We start from the raw sequence: 17,934 nt of genomic DNA, 5'->3' as shown, positions 1-17,934 counted from the left end.
TACCGTCTTGCCCTTTGTGCTGTTGTCTGTGCCCAATCATGTTTGTACCATGTTATGTTGCTACCATGTTGTTGTCATGTGTTGCTGCCTTGCTATGTTGTTGTGTTACGTCTCTTTTTATGTAGTGTTGTGTTGTCTCTCTTGTCATGATGTGTGTTTTGTCCTATATTTATATTTTTTATATTTGTATTTTTTAATCCCAGCCCCCGTCCCCGCAGGAGGCCTTTTGCCTTTTGGGAGGCCGTTATTGTAAATAAGAATTTGTTCTTAACTGACTTGCCTACATAAATAAAGGGGGAAAAAAGGGAGGGGGCGTGCGACACTGTGTTCCCCTTGGTCTGGTAGTGTAGTGTTGTCCCAAATGGCACCCTAATCCCTATATAAATCAAATCAAATTGTATTAGTCACATGCGCCGAATACAACAGGTGTCTATAAATTATGTCTCCGTAATCTAGCATGGGTAGGATGGCCACGTGAATCAGGGTTAGTTATAACATTACAGTGAAACGCTTACTTACTAGCCCCTAACTAACAATGCAGTTTTTTAAAAATACGGATAAGAATAAGAAAGAAAGGTAACAAGTAATTAAAGAGCAGCAGTAACATAATAGTAGGGCACTACCCTTGATCAGAGCCTATATAGGGAATTCTATTCCATTTTGGACACAGTCTACGCAGGTCTGGACCTCTGGTTTCTCATGGCTCCCAGCCAGCTTAGAACAAAGGATTACCGACTCCATAACAGAAACATTTGCCCAACAGCCTCTTTGCCTGAAGCATAATTCTTCTTAGCGCTTTCTTTCTTTTTGAAATCCCTCATGATATTACACACACCCACTCAGGGTCACGAAGCAATCTATAGATGTATATGTTTGTCACTGCTTGTAGAGGCAATTTAGTTGAAAATGCAGTTATTGTGTTTGTACCAGTAGAGGCAGTCGGTACACTAGCTGCAGCAGCGGAGGCACTTTAGATGCACTTCTTTTGAGCACACACATTTCGGCCCTATTCCCACTACGAGAGACGGAGGAGAGTCTGAGTGGTGAGATGTCTACTTTTCAATTCCCATCACATCCTTGCCTCACCTTTTGTTGTGGCTGGCAACGCGACATTCTTGCTCCCCAGCTCAACTTGACCGTAAATATCGCAGTAGCCACTAGCCAGGAAGCAAAAAGTATTGAACAATCCAACAACTTATCTTCTAAAACATATTACAATATTGAATAATGCAACCTAACCATATTACACTCTTGAATAATTCAACAGTCCACAAGCATGTGCAGACAATGAAAGGATTTATTTTGTTGTCCGTATGGAACACAAGGGATATGAACAGGGTCTCCCACGTCTTAGACCTTTAGACCAAGAGGAAATTCCCTCTTGGATCGAGGGCAGACATTGGTTTGGAAGTTTGCAGGCGGGGCTACCTCATCACGAGACCATGACTGACTCATGTCTGCCACATTTACCCACCTTTGACCACCTCCCCTATGAGAGACCACCCCACGTTGGGCGCCATGGTGACACGCGGGATATAAACCTGGGTCCGGTATCCAAAAAGAATCTCAGAAAATATCCTAGGAATCCAGATGAAACTGTTTTTAAGTTAAAAATATGTATAACTCCCAGCACAGAGTGTTTTAGGATGATGTTAAGACACAGCTCAGACAAACTCTGAGCCAGGAGTAAAATCAACTCAAAAAAGCTTATCTCAGCTGGTAATCACGACAGTTTGAAGAACCAAAAAAGGAAAGATAGTGATGACGCTCATTGACATTGTTGCAAATGATGGGGAAAACGTAGTGATGGCGCCCGAGGGTAGGCCTGCCGTCTTATCGGCTCTCAACCAATCATGCTATTTTTTTATTTTTTTTGCGTTGTTCGTAACATAATTTGTACATAATGTTGCTGCTACCATCTCTTAATAACTTTTGGACATCAGAACTGGGATTACTCACCACAAGTCGGACGAGGAGTTCTTCTTCAATGAGTCGGCCGTAAGGGATATACTGCAAATACCCGACCAGGCCCCGATCCCCGTGATTTGCTGGAGAAGGAAACTGAGATTTCGAGGCTAAAGATCCGGGTGCCTTGCGAGGATCAGGCAACGACTGGCTAATCTGCCCTTGCCTTCCATTCTACTAGCTAACTTTCAATCACTTGAAAATACATAAAAAACTGTATATTACAGTATATATTACAGAAATGCAGCCATGTTGACAAAATCTATCTTATGTTTCACAGAGTCGTGGCTGAACGACAACATTAATAACATACAGCTGGTGGGTTATACACCCTATCGGCAAGACAGAACAGCAGCCTCTGGTAAGACACAGGGTGGGGGCCTGGCACTGAAACCGTACTCAATGAGCTGTATTCCGCCATAAGCGAAAAGGAAAACGCTCACCCAGAGGCGGCGCTCCTGGTGGCCGGTGACTTTAATGCAGGGAAACTAAAATCAGTTTTACCTCATTTCTATCAGCATCTTAAATGTGCTAAATAAATTCTAGACCACCTTTACTCCACACACAGGGACGTGTACAAAGCTCTCCCTCACCCTCCATTTGGCAAATCTGACCATAACTCTATCCTCCTGATTCCCGCTTACAAGCAAAAATTAAAGCAGGAAGCACCAGTGACCCGGTCTATAAAAAAGTGGTCATATGAAGCAGATGCTAAATTACAGGACTGTTTTGCTAGCACCGACTTGAATATGTTCTGGGATTCTTCCGATGGCATTGAGGGGTACACCACATCAGTCACTGGCTTTATCAATAAGTGCATCAAGGATGTCGTCCCTACAGTGACTGTACGTACATACCCCAACCAGAAGCCATGGCTTACAGGCAACATTTTCACCGAGCTAAAGGGCAGAGCTGCTGCTTTCAAGGAGTGGGACTCTAACTCAGAAGCTTATAAGAAATCTCGCTATGCCCTCCAACAAACCATCAAACAGGCAAAGCATCAATACAGGACTAAGATTGAATCGTACTACATCGTACTACACATCTAGTCAAATGGCAACACATTGAAGTGCTGACAATATTCAGCTAACTCAAGTAACATTAACATATCAATACTGAATGTTTACCTCTCCCATATGAATAGAAGAGACAGTAACGTTATCATACAGTGTCATTCATATTATAATATAGGCTACACAGCTTGCTATTTGCATTGCCCCCTCCCCTCTCCACACCACTGCCACTCTCTGTTGTCATCTATGCATAGTCCCTTTAATTAACTCTACCTACATGTACATACAACCTCAACTAACCGGTGACCCCGCACATTGACTCTGTACCGGCACCCCCCTGTATATATTGTTATTTTTTACTGCTGCTCTTTAAATTTGATTTGATTAGACAAAGCCTGCAGTCCAAACACGTTCATTTTACCCACTCAGCCCTTGCGCTAGCCACTTTCCCTCTGGGGAATTCCTGTCGAAACCAGATGCAGTTTGATTGCCATCTTAAGTTGAGGTCCAATTGCCCCCTAGGCCCTTGATTTAGCCTGAGGGGGTGAGTGGAGAACTTTGATCACTTGTGGGATTGATATGACCCACAATTCAATGCAAACTGTATTCATGTTTCAAACTCTGGTGGCCGCGAAATGTAAAATTTTGTCAACATGGCTGCATTTTCGGCATGTGAGACAAAATTATGACACTAGCTTGCTAAACAATTTCTATAGATAACATCGATTTTTGCATTGGCAAATGGGAATGACGCTCAAATGTCTTAGTCTCGTAGTGAGGAGCTTATAAAATGTAGCTAGCTTCATAAACATAGTTTTGGGAATTCAGAAATGGATTGGAATAAATGACCAAGCTATAAAACTAGCTAGCCAGCTCTGGCTAACTGTAGCTAGCTACCTGACAGGTGTGCTAGCTAGCTATGTTAGCTTTCTAGGTACGTTAATAGCTTTAGGTTGGTTGTTTTTAAACTCAACTTCAAGATACCCTCTCCGATCATCACTCCCCCTCACATGGGAAAGGTACATTTAAGGTACACTCGTATGTGACGATGTAAAAAGTTATTCAAGGGCTGAGGGTATAGAGCCGGTGGCTGTCTACTTTGCTTTTGGACTGCAACCCAAGAGAAAATTCCCTCTTGCGCTGAGGGCAGACACTGGTTTTGAAGTTCGCAGGCGGGGCTACTTCATCACATGACCATGACCGACTCATGTCCCCTACATGTACACATTGAAGTGCTGACAATATTCAGCTAACTCAAGTAACATTAACCTATCAATACTGAATGTTTACCCCTCCCATATGAATATAAGAGACAGTGACGTTATCATACAGTGTCATTCATATTATAATATAGGCTACACAGCTTGCTAGGTAACGTTAGCTAGCATCCTCACATAAACATGCTGGCTGTAGCTATATGCTGACTGTTAGCTGAACCATAGTTAGATAGGAGCTCTTAGGCTTACACTTGCTACCATTTAAAGTAACCTTAGAACAAACCAGGCGTCATTTTATCATTATCATGGAAGCCATTATATGAGGGAAAAGATCATTGAGACCGAAGCGATGATAATTCTCTGGGGAGTAGCTTCTTGCCTGGACCTCAGTGCAGTCAAGCAAAATAAACAAATACACCGTTGAGATATAAAGCTACGGCGACAATTTCAGAATGTAACAGGCTGCTACTACAATTTCAGGTACAAATTCAAAAAATAAGTAAATAAAATAAGAAGAAATTACTGTGTTTCAGCTGTTTCAAAAACATTGCTATGCTATTCAAATGTCTATTGTAGGAGTGTTGTCTTAATGAGACAATTCTGTTTACACTGCCCTGCGTAGAGTGGGGCAACCTGTGTTGTCTCTCTTGTCGTGATGTGTGTTTTGTCCTATATTTTCTTTTAATTTCTTTTTCTTTTTAATCCCAGCCCCCATCCCTGCAGGAGGCCATTTGCCTTTTGGTAGGCCGTCATTGTAAATAAGAATTTGTTCTTAACTGACTTAAACTGACCTTAACTGACCTTTAAATAAAGGTGAAATAAGTCAAACAAATAAAAATAAACTGTCAAGCAAGTGTCGTTTGCTACCTCCGGTTGACAAGTTCACAAGTTTACATTGCAGTATATATGTAGCCGACATAATCAAGTAAGTGTGAAGACCTTCTTAGTCCACATCCACCCGTGTTTTGCCCCTAGCTAACACCTCTGGTTGGTTGGGTCATGTGGCCTCCTCCCCTCACATGGCGGTGGAAGGTATAGGGTAATGATGTTGCTGCAGCCCGAGAGTCTGTCAGAGCATGTTTCTGATTTTAGACTCTAGATTAGTGTCAGATATCAAACCGTGTGTGTGTGTGTGTGTGTGTGTGTGTGTGTGTGTGTGTGTGTGTGTGTGTGTGTGTGTGTGTGTGTGTGTGTGTGTGCCTGTTTGTGTGTACAACCACAACCGCACTAATGGTACAGTACGTGCATGCTTTTCTATTAGGGTTGTTGTGTGTCAGTGGATGTCTGTCTTGCTCTTGCACCGGCGAGATTAAAAACACAACCACCTATTTGAACCATGTCTTTAACCTACAGTTTTACAAGACGCATGTCTTTAATAGTGAAAACAGACAGCTTTTTAACAGGATTCAGTGACTCCGTTTGTACAGCTATGCTATATTAAAACCGTGGGTGGTACACACAAGCAGCCATTTCTCATATCCAGTCTCAGGGCATGGCCAGACAGATATTATTTAATTGTCTGTCATAAATTTTACTGGCAATAAATCAATATATAGATCAACAGCCGGCTTCTTATCGTGGCGACCACAGAGTCATTGTTTGATGAGCAAATCTTCTGCTTCCGCTGTCATCAGTCTCTTCATCAATGTTACTTGGTTTCTTCCCTCTTATCGGCCTGTGGTGCCGTAGAGCCATGCTGGTGAATGAGATACTTCTAGAGCTCTATGTGGCTCTATGGGGGTGCTGCTTGGCGCTGTCAACAGGCTGCTAACTTGTTGGCTCCCACTGTGAGGACCCAGGCAGAGAGGTGTCTAGCTCATTGCCTGCAGCAGCACCACCCCCCACCCACCTCATGACAAGGAAAGATACTGTATGTCCTCTCCTCTCCAACATAATTGCCACTGTCAGTGTTTTAGCTCTCTGGAGATTACATAGGCCAACTCTGTCCTTGTACCCGAGAGAAGAGACTTCAGCTAAGACACTGGCGTGTCAGTGTCATGGCTGTGTGTGAACCGTGAACGTTGACTGACCCCAGCTGCCTCTCTCTCTCGTGGGCCTGTGGGCCGGCCGTTCCCGTCCCCTCTCCCCGAACAATGGCATGTTGTTCTCCTACCATCCCGCCCTCTCTGTCCGCTGGGCTCGCACATCTGCATCCTCCCGTCCTCCACCTCCCCTCCTCCCCCCTCCACATGACTCCCACCGGGGAGGCTCCTCATGACCATGGCGTATCAGTGCTCGATACCTCGTCATCGGGGAGAGTGCATACATTTCCCCCTTTGTTTTCTCCAGAGGGACAGGGCAAGGGAAGGAGTGCAGTGACATTTGGATATGTTTGGGGGGGGTCCACTGTGCCCGGCCAAGAGCCTTTTCCTGCAACCTCTCCCTGAACTGAACCCTGTGTTTATGGATTAGGTCTGACCAGCAGCCCTGCATGCCACCACGCCCACTAACACACACACGCACATTAACACACACGTGCGCATGCACACACACACATACACATACACACACGTACATACACACTTGACTGGGCCTTGGCCTGATTGGTCTGACTAACATTACCCTGTATCCACATTAAAGAGAGGAGAGGAGAGGAGAGGAGAGGAGAGGAGACGAGACGAGACGAGACGAGAGGAGAGGAGAGGAGAGGAGAGGAGAGGAGAGGAGAGGAGAGGAGAGGAAGACGATAATGGAAGAGAAGAGAAAGAGGTGTCAGAGTATAGAGCAAAGTACAGAGTTGTTGATGTTACCTGCTCACTCTACACTCTTAGAAAAAGGGTTCCAAAAGGGTTATTCAGCTGTCCCTATAGGAGAACCCTTTTTGGTTCCAGGTAGAACCCTCTGTGGAAAGGTTTCCACATGGAACCCAAAGGGGCTCTACCTGGTACTAAAAATGGTTCTTCAAAGGGTTATCCTATGGGGACAGCCAAAACGTTTTAGGTTCTAGATAGCACCTTTTTCTCTAAGAATGTAAGATGTCGCTCAATATGAGATACAGACAGAATATCACTTTGTTAGTTTGTCCTACAATTTCAGACAAATCATGTCTCTATTTCAGCATATCCTTTCGCAGTGTACAATGACTCCCCACTGTCTGACTACCCCGGTGCTGTAAGGCTTACCCTAGTTCAGTGAATGCTAATAAGAGCTGTGTTGGAGAGGAGAGGAGTCCTGGTTGTGTTTGTTTTCTGGGCCTAGCTGGCTGGCATCATACCCAGACGCAGATCAGCTGCACTGATAGCACAGGAAAACCAGGGCATGCAACCTCCCCTCCGCAGCCTCCCCTCCACTCCAACCTCCAACCCACCCTCCAATCAGAATACACTCTCACTCACAACCGTTGCCTTCTGACCCCATTCAACTTAAGCCCCTCCACCCACACACACACACACACACACAGGTGTGTATGTCTGTACATTTGAGTTGGTATTTATTTTTCTACGTTGTGAGTTTGTGTTAGGAAGAATGTGTTCGTTGGGGCATGGTTATCAGTGGGTTTCATGAGAACATGTCTGTTTGTGTTTGTGTGTACAATGAGTGTATGTGTTTGTTACTTTCTCTGTGTGCGTTGGCATTGTGTGAATTCTCACTCAGGAAATCGCAGGTTCTGCCTTCTCGCACAGGATGTGTATTGTGAATTCACTCACCCGGTCACTAGAAAAGTGCATCCTATAGGTGGTACAGAGTGGAACCTACCCTACGAGAAAGCATACTAAAACACTCAGCGAGTTCACAGCTCCACAGAGCAAGGGGACAACACTATGGTACGTAGCACGGAGTCATCTCTCCTTGTAGCAGACAAAGACACACACCCACTCCCGTGCTATGCTCACACACACACGTGAGCCTCGTGTAGGATTTTCACAATAACAGAGAAAGAAACGTTGCTCAATCATGTCCGACTTGTTGATCTCTTGTTCACCGCTCCTTTGCTAACGATAGGATTCTTGGGTTTATGGTTTTATTCCATTTTTTGTGAGCCACAGGCACGACAGGCTAATGATAGGGTGTGGGAGAGGGTACGCTTGGAAAGGGGAGGCACAGAGAATGACTCGGGGGCAGACAGCATGGAACCCTGACGTGACATGAGTGGCCCCACATCTCTCCGGGATTAGCATTAGCACGCGTGCTCACTAGTGTTAGCATTGCTAGCACCATAGGGCCCACACCTATAACCACAACCTAGCTTTTTTAGGTTCGAAGTGACAGTAAGCACGGTCTGAGGTGCGTTAGCTTCTCCATTTGAGTTATGCTAAGGAACTAGCTCTATATGAGGAAGTGGCCGAGCAAGCTTACCTCTTAAGCACCGTTCAGACAGATGTGGTCAGTGTGTGGATGACTGTGAGAAAGTGCCTGTGTGCACTGACTGTACTATGGTATGAGTAGTAGGAGGTTTGAGTGTTCTCCTTTCCTTTGTGAAATCTCAACAACATTTAGTGGCCCCACCCTCTCCTCACGTTGAACTCTGGGTGTGGACACACACATCATACTGGACTAAATAGTAAAGTGAATTCCACAGTGTTTTGGAAAAATTCCTATTCACTCAAGAAGAGCGTGTTATTGAGACCCAGAGTGTATTTGGTGCCAAAAGAGGTGTGTGTGTGTGTGTGTGTGTGTGTGTGTATGTGTGTATGTGTGTATGTGTGTGTGTGTGTGTGTGTGTGTGTGTGTGTGTGTGTGTATGTGTGTGTGTGTGTGTGTGTGTGTGTGTGTGTGTGTGTGTGCTGTTCCTCCCTACACACCCTGGTCAGTAGACAAGGGACAGAGAGAGAAGACAGCGCTTTTGACGGCCCCGTAATTTTCTCAGTGAAACCAATTCAATTGAATCCCAAGCAGAACGAATGGAATTAGGCGCGGGAATTTGCTCAAGTTGCCATCTTCGCACAGACAATGATTTAGTGTTCAGGCAATGGGTTCGTGTTCACGGGACGACCTCACGTCACATTGCCAGGAGAATGAAGGGAAGAAAAAAAAAGGAAGACAAGGAATGGAAAGAGAGACAGATTGCCCTGGTCCACATATACAGCAGATGAGAGAGAGAGATGGAAAGGGGGCACTGACAGGGGAGAGAGGGAGGAGGTTTGCGAGAATCTAGTGAGAAATACCGAGAGAACAATGTGAACCAAAACAATGGGTTACCGATGGGTTAACTGTTTAATCTGAGCACATATTTGTGAAGATTAGCAGATATGAACAGACTTTTCATCCAGACTGTTTCTGTCTGCAGTCTCTCTCCTACCTCAGCTTATCTCTCTCTCTGTGTTGGGGGGCGGGGCTCTTGGCAGTGCTGGCCTGGGTCTTGTGATGGGGGATCAGTCACAAGACGGGCAGACAGGCCCTGGATCTGTGGTTCTCAGGGGGTTCCAGCCAGACACGGGTGCCCCCTCCTCCCTTTCTAACACAGGTGGAAGAGTGGGACAGAGTGGTCGGGAGATATAGGCAGGCGCCAACTCGAAATATCAAAACTATGTCCTACCCCGACAGCCTAAACACTTCGTATTGACTACACACATTACTGGTTTGCAATATCAAAGTATATTTGGGAGCAGAAGTCAATGCTGCGAGGAAGCATATAAAAAGGCTCTCCTTTTTTGGCATCCTTCAGGTTAAGCAATTTCTCATCTCCCCACCTCCACACCCGCATACACACTCGTCTACTCTCAGCTGGCTCTAGGTAAGTCGTTATATGGTTATTGGGTGGGTGTTACTGGCTGATCTGTCACATATTACCCCTGGATGAGCTTCTGATTGCCTCCAAATGCCTCCTGTTTTGCCTGGAGGAAAAACAGCCAATGAATCAAAATGGCTCCTTTGCTCAGTCGTCGCCGCCAATTTGGCCTGGGTTTCCCTGGCAACGCAAACTTGGTTTCTCTCTGAGGACAGAACGACAGGGAGAGATAGTTCTAGCTGTTAGGAGGCAGGCTGACTCACTGACAATGCCATCCAACAGCAACACCGTTGCTCTTGTTATTTCATCAAGTTCTTGCCTGCGTTCCAAATGATACCCTCTTCCCTACACAGTGCACTACTTTTGACCAAAGCCATATTGGCCCTGGTCAAAGTTAGTGCACCACGTAGGTGTCATTCGGGACGCCGACCTTCCCTCTTTTTCCTTGCCAGGCTTGAACACAGTGAGAAATGTCTATTGAGTTCCCATAGGCTCAAGGTCTCCTCAGAGCAGAGCCAGGAGGGAATTGGTCCCGTTCTTGATTCTTTTCTTTGTAAGAGTCAAAGGGGAGAGGAGGTCTGCCTGTAAGACTTAGCAACCAGCGACTACAATAGATTGAAATATAACCTCTCCTTGGTTACTTTTGTCTCTGTCTACTCAAGCTTATGGTGTGTGAGTGAGTGTGACCAAGGCAGTGGACCACAACTCCATCTCAACATGTTGCTGATGATAACCACAGTCAACCACGGCAGTTTAAATATGCTTGAGACGGGCGTCTGTTTGAATGTAAATGTCTGTGTTGTGAACGCTCTGTTTGCGTTGCTCTATTGGCTCTGGCCTCAGATAAGACGCGGCCTTTACTTGGTCAGGCATGAGTGACCTTTATGGGTCATGTTCAGTTCACATGCTCCATCCAGTCAGCCTCCCTCTGTCCTCTCTGTTCTGCCCCACAGTAACCTATTGAGACCAGGCTTAAGACACACACAGTGACACACAGACACACACACACATACAGTTTGTTCAGAAACAGCGAATCATACACACACCAATACTACATCATTCAGCCATGCTGATGTAAGTTACACCTACAGAAAGCAATGCTCTCACACAGCTGCCACTTTGTCTACAAAGGTCATCACAGACAATACATTGTTCGTCGTTTCAAAGATGTATTCCCATATGAGAAGGTTTTGCTTCAACTGGCACAGTTACGAAACAATGTATTCTTGTTTTCTTGACCCCATGTCACACATTGCTCCCATAGCCAAAACAAATACCCCAAATTACCCTAGATTCTTAGTCAGGTCATCTTGCATGGAGCTAAAGTCAACCAGTGTCATTTCACGTACAATGGCCACTTTCTGTAGTTGTGGATGTTTGTGTGTCTCTACGTCTTTGTGTGGGTGTTCCTTTCTGCCCAGGGCGGCGGGTAGGAGGTAATGTGATGTGTGTTTAATGCTCTCCTTACTTACTCCTGAGCCACACACACACACAGCCAGCCTCTTATTGACTGACCTGGCCTGTCACAGTAAACAAAACAAATCACATTTCCCTGCAATAGAATGGATGTACATAATGGCATTTATGGGTGCCTCAAGACATATTTATATCAGCTGAGTTGAATTGAGTTGGAGGTGTCTCCCTGAGTGAGTATCTCTTGAGGTAATGGCTAGTGAAGCTTGGATAGAAGTTATTTGGTATTATACTTCCTCCCCGTAGTTACTCTGCTTAGAGAAACAACTAGGTAGAAAACTACGGGATACATACACAAGTCTTAACCACCCTATCCTCGCTCTGCTTTATTGGCATGAATGGGTGGTCGCCAGGGTCGCCAAAGCAATGTATTTATTAGTATTACACACTGTATTACACACAATGTATATACTAGTATTACACACAATGTATATATTAGTATTACACACTGCATTACACACAATGTATATACTAGTATTACACACTGTATTACACACAATGTATATATTAGTATTACACACTGTATTACACACAATGTATATACTAGTATTACACACTGTATTACACACAATGTATATACTAGTATTACACACTGTATTACACACAATGTATATACTAGTATTACACACTGTATTACACACAATGTATATACTAGTATTACACACTGTATTACACACAATGTATATATTAGTATTACACTGCATTACACACAATGTATATATTAATATTACACACTGTATTACACACTGTATTACACACAATGTATATACTAGTATTACACACTGTATTACACACAATGTATATACTAGTATTACACACTGTATTACACACAATGTATATATTAGTATTACACTGCATTACACACAATGTATATATTAATATTACACACTGTATTACACACTGTATTACACACAATGTATATACTAGTATTAACACTGTATTACACAAAATGTATATATTAGTATTACACACTGTATTACACACTGTATTACACACAATGTATATATATTAGTATTACACACTGTATTACACACTGTATTACACACAATGTATATATTAGTATTACACATTGTATTACACACAATGTATATATTAGTATTACACACTGTATTACACACAATGTATATATTAGTATTACACACTGTATTACACACAATGTATATATTAGTATTACACACTGTATTACACACAATGTATATATTAGTATTACACACTGTATTACACACAATGTATATATTAGTATTACACACTGTATTACACACAATGTATATATTAGTATTACACACTGTACTACACACAATGTATATATTAGTATTACACACTGTATTACACACTGTATTACACACAATGTATATGTTAGTATTACACACTGTATTACACACTGTATTACACACAATGTATATGTTAGTATTACACACTGTATTACACACAATATATATATTAGTATTACACACTGTATTACACACTGTTTTACACACAATGTATATATTAATATTACACACTGTATTACACACAATGTATATACTAGTATTACACACTGTATTACACACAATGTATATATTAGTATTACACACTGTATTACACACAATGTATATATTAGTATTACACACTGTATTACACACAATGTATATATTAGTATTAAACACTGTATTACACACAATGTATATATTAGTATTACACACTATTATACACAATGTATATATTAGTATTACACACTGTATTACACACAATGTATATATCAGTATTACACACTGTATTACACACAATGTATATATTAGTATTACACACTGTACTACACACAATGTATATATTAGTATTACACACTGTATTACACACAATGTATATATTAGTATTACACACTGTATTACACACAATGTATATATTAGTATTACACACTGTATTACACACAATGTATATATTAGTATTACACACTGTATTACACACAATGTATATATTAGTATTACACACTGTATTACACACAATGTATATATTAGTATTACACACTATTATACACAATGTATATATTAGTATTACACACTGTATTACACACAATGTATATATCAGTATTACACACTGTATTACACACAATGTATATATTAGTATTACACACTGTACTACACACAATGTATATATTAGTATTACACACTGTATTACACACAATGTATATATTAGTATTACACACTGTATTACACACAATGTATATATTAGTATTACACACTGTATTACACACAATGTATATATTAGTATTACACACTGTATTACACACAATGTATATATTAGTATTACACACTGTATTACACACAATGTATATATTAGTATTACACACTGTATTACACACAATGTATATATTAGTATTACACACTGTATTACACTGTAAATGAACAATATGTTTGAGTAACAATAATAATATATCAACAAATAGCAACAATTAAGAAATGTAATCTATTGGGTTTATGGGTTTATGTGTATGACATGTTGGGAGCTTTTGTCTCTGTTATACTATAACAGGGAAGGACGTATAACCTACAGCAACATCTATCATCTCTACGTTTTCTCTTAACAACCTCTCTCTCTCTCTAGGTGGGGTGGGCATCGCGGCCACCCAGCTGTGCCAGACAGTGAAGGATGTGACCGTGTTCGGGACGGCGTCGGCCAGTAAGCACGAGACCATCAGCCAGGGCGGAGTCACGCACTGCATTGACTACCGTACACGGGACTACGTGGAGGAGGTCCGCAAGATCAGCCCCAAAGGTGAGAGGTCAGGGGTCATCTGACCTATCTTACAGCACTGAGATGGGCTGCGTTTCAAATGGAACCCCAATGCCTACAGTGAGGGGGGAAAGTATTTGATCCCCTGCTGATTTTGTACGTTTTCCCACTGACAAAGAAATTATCAGTCTATAATTTTAATGGTAGGTTTATTTGAACAGTGAGAGACAGAATAACAACAAAAAAATCTAGAAAAAACTCATGACAAAAATGTTATAAATTGATTTGCATTTTAATGAGGGAAATAAGTATAAGTATTTGACCAACTCTCAATCAGAAAGATTTCTGGCTCCCAGGTGTCTTTTATGCAGGTGTAACGAGCTGAGATTGTGCGCCTAATCTCAGCTCGTTACCTGTATAAAAGACACCTGTCCACAGAAGCAATCAATCAATCAGATTCCAAACTCTCCACCTTGGCCAAGACCAAAGAGCTCTCCAAGGATGTCAGGGACAAGATTGTAGACCTACACAAGGCTGGAATGGACTACAAGACTATCGCCAAGCAGCTTGGTGAGAGGGCGACAACAGTTGGTATGATTATTTGCAAATGGAAGAAACACAAAAGAATTGTCAGTCTCCCTCGGCCTGGGGCTCCATGCAAGATCTTACCTCGTGGAGTTGCAATGATCATGAATACGGTGAGGAATCAACACAGAACTACACGGGAGGATCTTGTCAATGATCTCAAGGCAGCTGGGACCATAGTCACCAAGAAAACAATTGGTAACACACTACGCCGTGAAGCACTGAAATCCTGCAGCGCCCGCAAGGTACCCCTGCTCAAGAAAGCACATATAAATGCCCGTCTGAAGTTTGCCAATGAACATCTGAATGATTCAGAGGACAACTGGGTGAAAGTGTTGTGGTCAGATGAGACCAACATGGAGCTCTTTGGCATCAACTAGACTCGCTGTGTTTGGAGGAGGAGGAATGCTGCCTATGACCCCAAGAACACCATTCCCACTGTCAAACATGGAGGTGGAAACATTATGCTTTGGGGGTGTTTTTCTGCTAAGGGGACAGGACAACTTCACCGCATCAAAGGGACGATGGACGGGTCCATGTACCGTCAAATCTTGGGTGAGAACCTCCTTCCCTCAGCCAGGGCATTGAAAATGGGTCGTGGAGGGTATTCCAGCATGACAATGACCCAAAACACACGGTCAAGGCAACAAAGGAGTGGCTCAAGAAGAAGCACATTAAGGTCCTGGAGTGGCCTAGCCAGTCTCCAGACCTTAATCCCATAGAAAATCTGTGGAGGGAGCTGAAGGTTTGAGTTGCCAAACGTCAGCGTCGAAACCTTAATGACTTGGAGAAGATCTGCAAAGAGGAGTGGGACAAAATCCCTCCTGAGATGTGTGCAAACCTGGTGGCCGTCTACAAGAAACGTCTGACCTCTGATTGCCAACAAGGGTTTTTCCACCAAGTACTAAGTCATGTTTTGCAGAGGGGCCAAATACTTATTTCCCTCATTAAAATGCAAATCAATCTATAACAATTTTGACATGCGTTTTTCTGGATTTTTTTGTTGTTATTCTGTCTCTCACTGTTCAAATAAACCTACCATTAAAATTATAGACTGATCATTTATAGTGCACCTTATGGGCCCTAGTCGAAAGTAGTTCACTACATAGGGAATAGGGCGCCATTTGGGACACAAGCATGGTGTGACCCATAATTTCCACAATATGATCCATGAGATACGTATACTGAGATGGCTAATGGGCCCTGGGTCATGCAACCATTGGTCCTAAGGAATACTCTGTAGTTGCAATGTTGTGTTCGTAAAATTGTGTTTGTCTTCCATTTGCAGATAACAAACTGCTAGATGTTTCCATTTCGCTGTGTCACGACTCTCAGCCCTGATAGCTGGGGTGCATTTGAGACGGTCGGAGGTGTAATAGGCACTAGACAGAAAAGTGTTTTTCCACTCAGACAAAGTATTTTAGAAGCCTGTGACTCAGTGTGGATCACATCCCCCATCGTATCCCCAAGGCCAGGGCACATAAGATTCGTACCACTTTCTGCCTTAGGAGACATTCAATTCATCGCTCATCACCGAAACAGAACGTCCTCCAATTCCTCACTCTTTACTCACTTACCTCTGGTTACATAGAAGCAGGGTGGAGGATTTTATACCAGAAGCTCACTTGGTAGTACCCCTCCCAGCAGCAGCAGCGAGACAGAGACAGAGACAGAGCGAGAGAGAGAGACAGAGACAGCGAGAGAGAGAGAGAGAGAGAGAGAGAGAGAGAGAGAGAGAGAGAGAGAGAGAGAGAGAGGTGTGTGACTGACATTTTGGACAGAAGAACATGTCAAATTAGTGGCAGGGATCCATGAGAAGTTTGTCAGTTTTGTCTGTGTGACTGTGGCTCAGTTAGGGCAGGGTCCTCCTGAAAGCCTTGTAAATCAATGGGCCTATCAGCTAATGGACCGAGGAGAGGAGAGGAGAGGAGAGGAGAGGAGAGGAGAGGAGAGGAGAGGAGAGGAGAGGAGAGGAGGACTAACCCACTTTAAGGAGACCCACATTCACTGAAAAAAAACATAATTGGGAAAGATCGAGGCAGCATGAGCAAATATATATAATACGTTGCTTTAGTTGGTTATTTATTCTCTCCAAGAAATCACTACCTGGGAATGGAAGTCCAACAGTCTAGGATGGGATGATGTTTATTCCTTGTCTTATCAGTGACATTAAAATGAGTAGAATTCCAGCGTTCTCTCCCCCTCCCGTCGTTTGGCATATGTATGAACTGCTCTGCAAAAACATAGCAACGCCTGCCCTCCTCCCTCTACACCACCGGCATTCTAATACGATACCAACCAAGCAACATTGAGCTGTACTGACTACCTCTCGCTGTCTTTCCCCCTCTCCTCTCCTCTCCTCTCCTCTCCTCTCCTCTCCTCTCCTCTCCTCTCCTCTCCTCTCCTCTCCTCTCCTCCAGGGCTGGATATTGTGCTGGATCCTCTGGGAGGCTCAGACACCCACAAGGCGTACAACCTGCTGAAGCCCATGGGCAAGCTCATCACCTACGGTGAGACAGGAAGGACAAAAGACCTCAATTATACTTTGCTTTATTTCCACACATATCAATACCAGTGGTTTAGAACACAAATAGCACAGTGTGCACAAAACACACACAAAGGGTTGTGAATTATTAGGCCCTTCCTGGGTGCACTGCTTCCCTACAGGGGTCCATGTACTCAGTGTGTGTGTGTGTGTGTGTGTGTGTGTGTGTGTGTGTGTGTGTGTGTGTGTGTGTGTGTGTGTGTGTGTGTGTGTGTGTGTGTGTGTGTGTGTGTGTGTGTTGTCTGTGGGAAGGCCTCTGTAGTCTCGCTCTGTGATGATGCCAGTTTGCAGCGGGCATGGCATGCATGGGACAGTGGGCTGGGGAGGCATGCCTGGAGAACAGGGCCTTGCCTTCTGCATGTTGCAAAGATGACTAACCAACTACCCAGCATGGTGGTCCCACCCTGATCCATTCACCCACTCAAACCCTTCTCTACCCCCCACCCCAACACTCCCCCTCCCTCCTTGCTGCTCCTCTACCAGTTTATCAGAAGTATGCATGGCGGGACAATGGGCGTTCTATCCACACGGAACCTGGAATGTCTGAATGTAGCAGACTGAAAACCTCTCCAGCTCCCCCTCCTCTCTCTAAGCACGCTTTTGTGTCCCATCCACGGGAGAGAGGGAGATCGTGAAAGAGAGAGGATGAGACAGAGCGAGAAAGAGAGAGAGAGGAGGGCAGAGAGGGTTATGAGAACAGAGATTGAGAGAGAAAAGGGGATGTGTGGAAAGTGAGGCTGGGAGGGAGGACAGCGAGAG

At 43.6% G+C, this 17,934-nt stretch overlaps 1 protein-coding gene across 1 annotated transcript in view; it reads left to right on the top strand.

The window, feature by feature from the left end:
• LOC110486226 (NADPH-dependent quinone oxidoreductase VAT1) overlaps positions 1 to 17,934 on the top strand; it is a 45,119-nt gene that overhangs the window by 14,676 nt on the left and 12,509 nt on the right. Inside the window, exons 3-4 of the mRNA XM_036940931.2 lie at positions 13,917 to 14,087; positions 17,051 to 17,140. Of these exons, the coding sequence (XP_036796826.1) occupies positions 13,917 to 14,087; positions 17,051 to 17,140 (261 nt within the window). The remainder of the gene's footprint in view (positions 1 to 13,916; positions 14,088 to 17,050; positions 17,141 to 17,934) is intronic.

This window comes from Oncorhynchus mykiss, chromosome 13 (genome assembly GCF_057628025.1).
Source record: "Oncorhynchus mykiss isolate SJ-2025 chromosome 13, ASM5762802v1, whole genome shotgun sequence".
Lineage (NCBI taxonomy): Eukaryota > Metazoa > Chordata > Actinopteri > Salmoniformes > Salmonidae > Oncorhynchus > Oncorhynchus mykiss.
The sequence above is the reverse complement of the archived record's forward strand: the minus strand, read 5'-3'. Positions and strand labels throughout refer to the sequence as shown.